At 37.1% G+C, this 8,762-nt stretch overlaps 3 protein-coding genes across 3 annotated transcripts; all 3 read right to left on the minus strand.

Moving 5' to 3' along the window:
- Positions 1-120: 120 nt before the first annotated feature.
- Positions 121-1,152, minus strand: PCOAH_00044770 (Uncharacterized protein; the record flags this gene model as incomplete). Its single annotated transcript, XM_020061261.1, has 1 exon — positions 121-1,152. The coding sequence occupies one exon, from the start codon at positions 1,150-1,152 to the stop codon at positions 121-123; it is 1,032 nt and encodes a 343-aa protein (XP_019916453.1).
- Positions 1,153-2,483: 1,331 nt separating this feature from the next.
- Positions 2,484-4,127, minus strand: PCOAH_00044780 (DNA polymerase alpha subunit; the record flags this gene model as incomplete). The annotated part of the gene is made up of 1 exon (XM_020061262.1): positions 2,484-4,127. One exon carries the CDS (start codon positions 4,125-4,127, stop codon positions 2,484-2,486), a length of 1,644 nt encoding a protein of 547 aa, XP_019916846.1.
- A 1,886-nt stretch (positions 4,128-6,013) lies between these two features.
- On the minus strand, positions 6,014-7,841 carry PCOAH_00044790 (Replication factor C3; the record flags this gene model as incomplete). Its single annotated transcript, XM_020061263.1, has 2 exons — positions 6,014-7,003; positions 7,451-7,841. The coding sequence occupies 2 exons, from the start codon at positions 7,493-7,495 to the stop codon at positions 6,014-6,016; spliced, it is 1,035 nt and encodes a 344-aa protein (XP_019916542.1).
- Between the last annotated feature and the right edge of the window lie 921 nt (positions 7,842-8,762).

An 8,762-nucleotide genomic window follows, 5' to 3' on the forward strand; every position in this document is an offset into this window, starting at 1 on the left:
GACCTTTCACACAAAGTAACGCAAATGGTGCAACCCTGTTTGCAAAGTAAAAGACTTACGAAAAATGCAACGCAAAATGGGGGAAAACCCCGCACACCCAAAAAAAGAAAAAAAAAAGAGTCACTTTTTATTTATAATCCTTTCAATATTCGGAGTTGCAACAAGTTTATTGTCGCAGTTTCCGAGAAAAATAAATTCGGAGTTTTCCTTTATGTAGCAAGCGATTTCTTGCGAAAAAGTGCACTCTGATCCTTCATCCACATCGAATAAGATATCGTTAATTTTCATTTTAATTTTTTTATTTTTGTAAATAATTAGCTTTGCAAATTTACCATTGGGTAGTGTGTTTACATTGCTGAGTTCGTATGCGCTGTTGTTCGTTTTTTGGATGTTTTTTTTTTCTTTTTTTATTTGCATTTGTTCCTTTTCTTCCGTCTTGCGACCCGTCTGTTGCCGCCTTCGCTCGTTTATTACGTTGTCTTTATTTTCATTTTGTTCCTCGTTTCGAAGAAGGGCAGGTAGCATGTTGGGTAGCTGGATGTAGAAAAAGAACGGTTCCTTATTGAGGAACAGTTTTCGAATTTTCTTTTGCTTCTCATTATTTGTAAAGAATGGCAAAGTCAGTGGTAAGAAGTGAGCATCCGAAGAAGTAGTCTTCTTATTGTAGAAGATGTTTTTACTTATGTTGTTTAATTCGTAAATATCTATGGATGTTTTTTTCTTTTGAGGAGATTCCATAACAACATCATCATCATTATCATTCTTCTTTGCCTGTAGGTATTCCAAATTTAGTAAATTCAAATTGTTACTGCTTATGTTTTTTTCTGTACCATGGGGAAGAAAAGCTTTATTAATTTTGTTTCCATTAAAATGATTATCATTTTTTTTTTTCTCATTTTGTAAATCAAAGTTTATCGTTTTTTTTATTAACTCTTGAATACTTTTGTCATTTAAGCTATCATCTAATTTGTCTACTTGTTCCGTTTTTATTTTATTTTCATTTTTTAAATTGTCAATATTTGGGACAAATTTTTTTAAGCCACTCTTTTGACTACTGCTTCCCCCATTTTTAAGTAAATTCGATTTGTTACGCAGTGTGTTGTTGATGCTTCTCCTCAAGCTGTATTCATCTTGGTTGTGTCTATTATTCATTATTCGTTGATTCGTGAATGGGAATTGAATAGGGTGACACAGGGGTCGGTGTTTGTGTGTAGAAATATATGTGAACTTTGCTGCTGCGTTTTTCCTCTAGGATATTTTATTTGCATAGGTAGGTACACAGTTTTATCACTTTGCAATAGCTGTCAGATGCGGGGGTGCATGTGTATGCGCCCTCCTGCATATGTTACAAGGCACGTACTTCCTAACTCATCCCCCTGCTGCGCGTAATACATATGAAATGATAATTCGCTTATCGGTTTACGTTCTTCAGGTCAGGACAAAAATGCAAGTAACCTCTTAACTGCGCAACTGTGGTACTGAATCTCAGTTTAATGAATGTCACTCCACAGGACTACATTTTTTTTTTCCGAGACCCCCCTCTTTCATTAATCTTATAGTAAATTAACATCTACCGTTTTGCAAAGATAACGGAAAACATTAATGGATTTCTTCACAGAAAAAAAAAAAAATTTGCTACAATTAATTCATTTCGGCTCCCTTTATGTATATCATTTCTTATGTAACATACTTGGTATTTTTCTTCACTTCATTCTTTCCCCTGTTTGGATCATCTTCTTCTACTTTTGAGATTAAAAATTGGAGAAGATGGAAAAAACGGACGAAGCGGCGAATGTCCAGGGGGTTGGGTCTTCTCAACTCGTGAAAAAATGGAAGGTACAATAAAAAAAATGCCTTTCTTTATGCCCTTTTTTTTTGCTCCAATTTGAAGTATCCTTAAATTGGGAAATACGAGCCGACACGTTTCCTTCAAATATTGTGTTCGCGTTTAAAATGGTTGAGAAGGAAAAAAACGGAATTGAAAAAAAATTAATGAGTAGGAAAAAAAAAAAAAAAAAAAAGAAGCAACATACTACTATAAAGAACATAATATGCATTTCTGTATTTATGTAATTTCCTCGCGTGCTATGCCAAGGGGCAGTTAAAAAAAACACTGTAAAGTGACAGCGCAATTCGGGGGGTAGTTTTAAAAAGCGTAACAATGGTGACATGACGTATGTTCGGGAAAAAGGAACCGAACGAATTTCGGATACAAAATGTGAAGCCCCACGTTTGTATAATATAGAGGATGTAGTTTGTACCATGTGTCGTGTACTTATTTCTGCGCATGGTTGTAAGCGCTCTCGTTAAGACAAAAAAAAACGTAGGGAAGTAGAAAAAAATAAAATATAGGAAACACTGCCCTGATCGGCTTCCCCCTATTAGGGGAGGTGTGATCCATTTGTCAATGGCGCCCCTACTGCGGGGCAGCCTGGATCATTTGTGCATCTCGTCTGTATCCCAATGGGGCCACTCCCGCTGGGTCACTCGTTCTGCGTCACCTTATTGTTGTGAATGAAGACATTTTCGAGGATGACCCTTTTTGACAATTCCTGGGATTCGACCGGTGGATGGATATAAATGTTAGAAAAAAAATTACACGGTTGCGCGTTACTGAGATCGATAGAGTATGGGCAGATAAACAGTTTCTTATGTATCTCCTTAACGTAGGACTTTTCCTTTGTGTAGGAAGGGAAGAGGAATATATCTGGCAGCCTGTTCGGATGGAACAGTAAATTTTTAAACTTGGTAATTTCAATGTTAAATTCGGAGGGGTAGGATGGGAAGAAAGAAAGTTGCCTTAATATCTGCTCAAATAAGTAGAAGGCCTTCATTTCACTTGGTCTGCACATTAAATTTTTACTCAAGTTATAAATGACATCGCATGACGTTAAGGCAATCTTTAATTCGTTTATATAAATATAAGATGGGTTTGATAAAAAGTGAACGTTCGATATGTTGGTATAATTATTTTCGTATAAAAAGGGAGGCTGGGGCAGAGGGTACACATTGATCGAATCATAAATGGATGGGATAATGAAGAAATGTGTTTTTTCTAGAAGCTCACTTTTTGCCAAGTTGATAATTTTTTTAAAAATATTTTCATAAATCACATTGATATCTCCTATTTTTTGAATTGTCTCACTGAAATTACGAATGTATAGGAATGGCCCAAAAATTAAAACAACATGTGGTAATTTTTCGTTTACGATTTTTAAAAAATTGTCCAAATTGTTACTGTATTCATTGTCTGTGTATACGTACCCATTGCAAACCATTATGTGTATATTATCATCATTGTACAATTGTAGGACTTTACTCTGGTCGCTTCTGTCTTCTGCACATTTGTTATCCTCTTCAATTTCGTTTCCATTAAAATGTTTTAACAAAAATGCAGTGTTCTCCAATTTTATATTTAAATGAGTAGGCAACCCAGCGTAAATATTGCTCACGTAATATTTGATACTGTACTGGTTTATTTCTTTCTTTCCCTTGATGGCTAAAATTTGCCCCAAAAAACAACATATATTTTTTATATGATTTAAATTTAGTAATTGCGCCTTGTCTCCATTATTCAAATTTAAACTGCCCTCCAAAATGATGTTCGATTCACTTATGTTAATTTCGTTGTCTGTAAAAATGCGTCCGAAAATGTAGCACTCCTCTTCATTCATATTCAGTATAGGACTCACTTCAATATTTAAGTTGAGTTTTTTGGAGTACATTAAAAAGAGCTCCAAAAATAAGGATAATTTTTTGTTTATATTTTCTGATATGACACTTGTATCCAGTCCTAAAAATTTGTAATCATCATCGATGCTGTTAACGGACTTCACATAGCAATGATATTTATTGTTGCAATTTATTCCTGCCTTTTCTGGCAGCTCGCTGTTGTACTGCTTTACGTACTCATAGTCGTATATTATGTTCTCCTTTAAGAAGTTTTCATTTTGGAACAATTTTTTATTATATTCCTCCAAATAATCTTCAAATAATTTGTGAAAGTTTCCTTTGTGTTTATTTCTCTCCACATAATCGAAGACATCCTTCAGGTCGTCACTCAAGCTGTTATCCGTGTAGTACGTCTCCAGGAAGAGTTTCACGTCTGCTTGTTTTATCTCCTTCATCCTTCGGGTTTTACTCTTGTGTGCGTCGCGCTGGCGGACACGCAAACTTGCAACGGTACGTTCGTATGGTCACCAAGATGTTCGGTTAATCGCAGGTCAACACGTGCGTGTGTGTTGGCACCTATCCACGTCTACGTCAAATAACGCAATTTCGAACGCAGGCACAGTTGAGAACAAATCGCTATTTGGCAAAAGCGGACGGCTAACAATGTTCCAAAAGGTTAATATTAATAATCCCTCCCCCAAAGGCATGTAATCGTGTGTTCCCTTTTCATTCCTTCGCAGGGGGCAGCTGTGCTGTACTTTCATCCATAAAGGTTCCTCATTTCGGTGAGGGCTTCACTCTCGATTTCGGAAGTGCCTTTGGAAGGTGCTAGCTCGCGATGTATATGTTATTTACATATGCATATTTTTTTTTTTTTTTTTTTTTTTTTGTGCACAGCCATTTTTTTTTTTTTTCCTTAAACTTTTATCACCTCTGCGAGTATTTTATTCGAACATTAATGTTTGTTGGGGTTCTCCAATAAATTGAAGTTATCCATTTTTTAGAAACGGATTAATAATTCCCACGAATGTTTCCATTTGTGAGGAAACAGTGCAAATGAGCTGCATCATACCTTTTTAAAATCCTACAGTGCTACTGCTTAACCGCCGGAGGTGTGTAAAAATGAGCGTACATATGTTTTTCCCCCAACGATGTGAGTTCATCCGAACGCACACACGAAGGTATGAATAACATTTTGTGCCCCTAAGAGTGCCATATGCGTATCATTGTACTATATAAACATCGCAATCGTTTTAACACATTGGGATAGACAGTGGTACTACTTAAATGGTGAAATAGTGAGCTATGTTGGGGGACACACAGGCACACCTTCGAAGTGTGAAATATTTCAAAAATGTAACATAGCGCAGGGGGGGAAAAAAATATATGATGATGAATTCGCAATTTTGAGAAAAGAATGAAAGCTTCTCTCATATGAGAAGTGAATAAATAAAAAGGTCCTCTGCGCGAGGATATTTTCTTTAAATAGTGGTATCTTTTCTATGTGTATAACATGGCACAAGTACAATTGCAACATTGCGTAGTGATGAAGAGGGGGTATGGTATACCTTCAACATGACCAGGCTGTCGGAGGAGTCGCAAAGGGCACTTCATAGAAAATGAGTGCATTCATTGGGCAAACCGCACACGAGGGAATTACGTTTTGCGATAAAGACAACGTGACATATCGCACGGAAGCAATATCACCTTTTCGTTGTGTCTTTAAAAATTAAAAAAAAGGAGGATAAAAAAGGGGGGAGTTCACTCGGGGGTATAAAAAAAGGCGAAAAATCAAGTGTCATAGCGTCGGTTAAAAATGTCAAAATGTGTATGACGCATTGACGCATAATCATACTCGGTGTGACACTGGAAGGACATTTAAAGAAGGCCATCTGCCTGACTTTAACAAATTAAACGAGACATAAATGCGTCATTATGAAGCAACATCCTGCTACGCGGGTGGGATTAAAATGGCTTCCTCATGGGCAGGTGCATATACACATATCTGTACAAACGCGTGCATGCGCAGGTGTGTCCAATCCCTTCTTCATACCAAGTGGCCCAAGTGATCACTGCCCCATTTTCGAGAAAAAGAACAAATGCTTGTTAGGGAAAATACAAAGTTGGGTAGGGCTGTTCACCCGTTTTGACTTTTCCTTCGTCCGTTGGTGCATATGATTGTAGCACTGTTAATATGGCGTTGTCAATTGGAGGGGAATAAAAAGAATTAAGGAAAAAAAGGCATGTTATGGATATCCTTCCCTTTTTTACTATATGAAAGGACGAGTTTGTCATTCCACGTTGGGCTCCCCTTGGCACCCTACTTCAATGGTCCTCCCATTTATATATTATTCATGTCGTACTTCATTCTAAAGAGCTCAGTTCTGAATTCTATGAATGCGCTGATAAGGGCGGATAGGGTGATTTGTTCGTTAGCCCCGGAGGAACACCTTTCCTCTATTTCGCCAAAATTTTTAAGCAACAAGCACACGGCAGAGTCCGGAAAATCATAATTTAGAATGGATTCATACAGGTTCACCATAATATCCTTTATGGAGTATCCCTTAATGCTCTGTAATTTGGTAACAAATTCATACGATTCCTTCATGGTACATTTAGTGAAATACCCTAATATTTCTTTAACCTCTTCCGGTAAAGGTATGTCTAACGTAGACAAAATGACCTTCTGATCGATGGTCATATTTTTATGACTCAATGAAACGACTTGTAAACAATTTAAAATTCTTCTCATGTCTCCTCGTCCAACATGTATGAGACTGTCCAATCCATCTTTCGTGAGGTCCACGTTTTCCGATTTAGCAATATCTAAAGCTTTATTAACCATATATTCCTTCTTGAGAGGAGAAAATCTGAAGGAGGTGCACCTGGATTGAATTGCTGGGGTTATCTTATTTACATAATTACATAATAAGCAAAAGCGGACATTCTTAGCATAGTTTTCCATGATTCTTCTCATGGCATTTTGTGCTGGGTAGGTCATATGATCTGCTTCATCCAAGATGATTAATTTTAGCGTAGTCCTTTCGCACGTATTATAATGATTTTTCGATTCTGCAAATGTTTTTATTTGGTCTCGAACTACACTTATTCCTCTATCATCGGATGCGTTCAATTCTAATACAAAGGAACTTCGTGCCTCACCATACAGTTCCTTGCACACAGCTAAAATGGTGGATGTCTTTCCTGTCCCTGGGGGTCCATGCAACAGCAAGTGGGGCAATTCTCCCCTTTCCACAAACTTTTGGATTGTGGATATGACTTGCTCGTGCGAAATTATGTCGTTCAGCACGTTTGGCCTGTATTTTTCCACCTACGTGGGGGGGTACACGTAAATTGGGTGAAGATAAAAGGGACGATTGGTTCACTATACGCTGGTGTGTGCTCTCCCATGTAGGCGTGCACACTCATAGGAGTATCTGATGAGCATAATGCATTCATCGGACGGGTTCATATAATATACTAAACGTAATATGCTACACACGGGGAGATAGTCTACCCATTGGGTTTTTCTGTTCCCTCCTTTTAACGTAAAAATGAATTCATTTTTATCACTCTACGCCCGGCAATTACAAGGAAACGACATACACACGACTACGTTCGCATCTGTTACGACCATTGTGCACAATTCGACGTTCAGTTTGTCACTGCGTCAAGAGAATAACCCAAGCGAGCATATGCACATGACACTTCTCAACGTCATTCCATTTATAGGTGACCACTTTTTCGCAACTCAATTTTTTTTTTTTTTTGTTCTTACCCATGGTGTGAGTTCTTCTACCTTCTGAACTTGAACTTGCGCCATTTTAAAACACTGCGCTGCGATTGCTACTTTGGGAATCACCTTCGGGAATTTTTTCACATAACATTCATTTATGATAATTCACTTAAGTGCCAAAATGAAAAGCTTCGTTTAAATTAATCTTTCCAAAAGCAGGGAAGCGTTCGAAAAAATTTGTGATAATTGGTGAGACTCTTTTTTCCGTTTTTAAATTATATTTGTCTTTTGAAAATGGAGAAAGGCTTTATTTTTATGCGATTATGCTTGGCTGTTCTTTTTTAGCAAAGTTTTTTTTTTTTTTTTTTTAAATCCTCAATTTAAGCAGGGGGAAATACACGCGCAATTCGTTTTTCCACTTTTCACATTTTATGGTTTACGTCAACCTCGTAATGGAATTTTTTCCGCCACAGAGAAGGAGGGCTTGAGGAAAAGGGCACGGTGATGATTTCATGTAAATGTAATCGCTTCGCATGTATTCATATGTGCACGCGCTAGTTTGCGCTTACGCGTAGATGTTAATGAGTGTATTCATTTTTTTTCGAGGAACCCCGTTTTATGTTCACCATGCTTTACTGAAAAAACATCGTCGTAAGGAGAATTCCGTGTGCTCTTTTTTAGTCCCCGACCCTTGGGTAAAAAATATAACCTGGCTATTCTCTTTCATTCCCGTCTCTCGAAATATTTTTAGAAGAAAAAATGTGTATAATATACACCTCGTAAAAGCAAACAAAACTGAATATTTTTTTCGGAACATATCAAATTGGACTTCAATTTTTTTAGGATATTTAAAATTGGAAGGGGAAGAAAACGGAGTGTGTGCCGTTTATTTATGTAATCATTTAATGACAGTAATGAGTAGCACGCTTAGTACCATTCTTTGTAACTGTGATGTCATTTAAGTTGTAGTGTGATGGAAGAATACCTTTATGTCGTACTACCTTTCCGTGGAATACGAAGCTAAAATGGGTGACACTGCTAATTCAGGGCGCAATATTAAAAATAGCCGCGCCTACAGGTATTTTTTCCCACTCATATTGTATGTAAATATTTTGTTCCCTACGCCATTTATTTTTCTCTCAAAAGGTGGTATAATTTAAAAGTGTGTCCTCGATTTAAGTGGTCTTACTGGAATCGGGCGAAGAAAATTATTTTTTTAAAATGACAGACATACTTTTTTTCTTTAATTTCGAGTGCTGCAAAAGGGGATTTGTAAAACTGGCGAATTAAATTTTTTTTGATCTGCGTTGCTGGAAAAGAGGATCCTCCATTAATGGGAAGAGTGCAAAATAAA

Source organism: Plasmodium coatneyi, chromosome 12, assembly GCF_001680005.1.
Source record: "Plasmodium coatneyi strain Hackeri chromosome 12, complete sequence".
In the NCBI taxonomy this organism is placed as follows: Eukaryota; Apicomplexa; class Aconoidasida; order Haemosporida; family Plasmodiidae; genus Plasmodium; species Plasmodium coatneyi.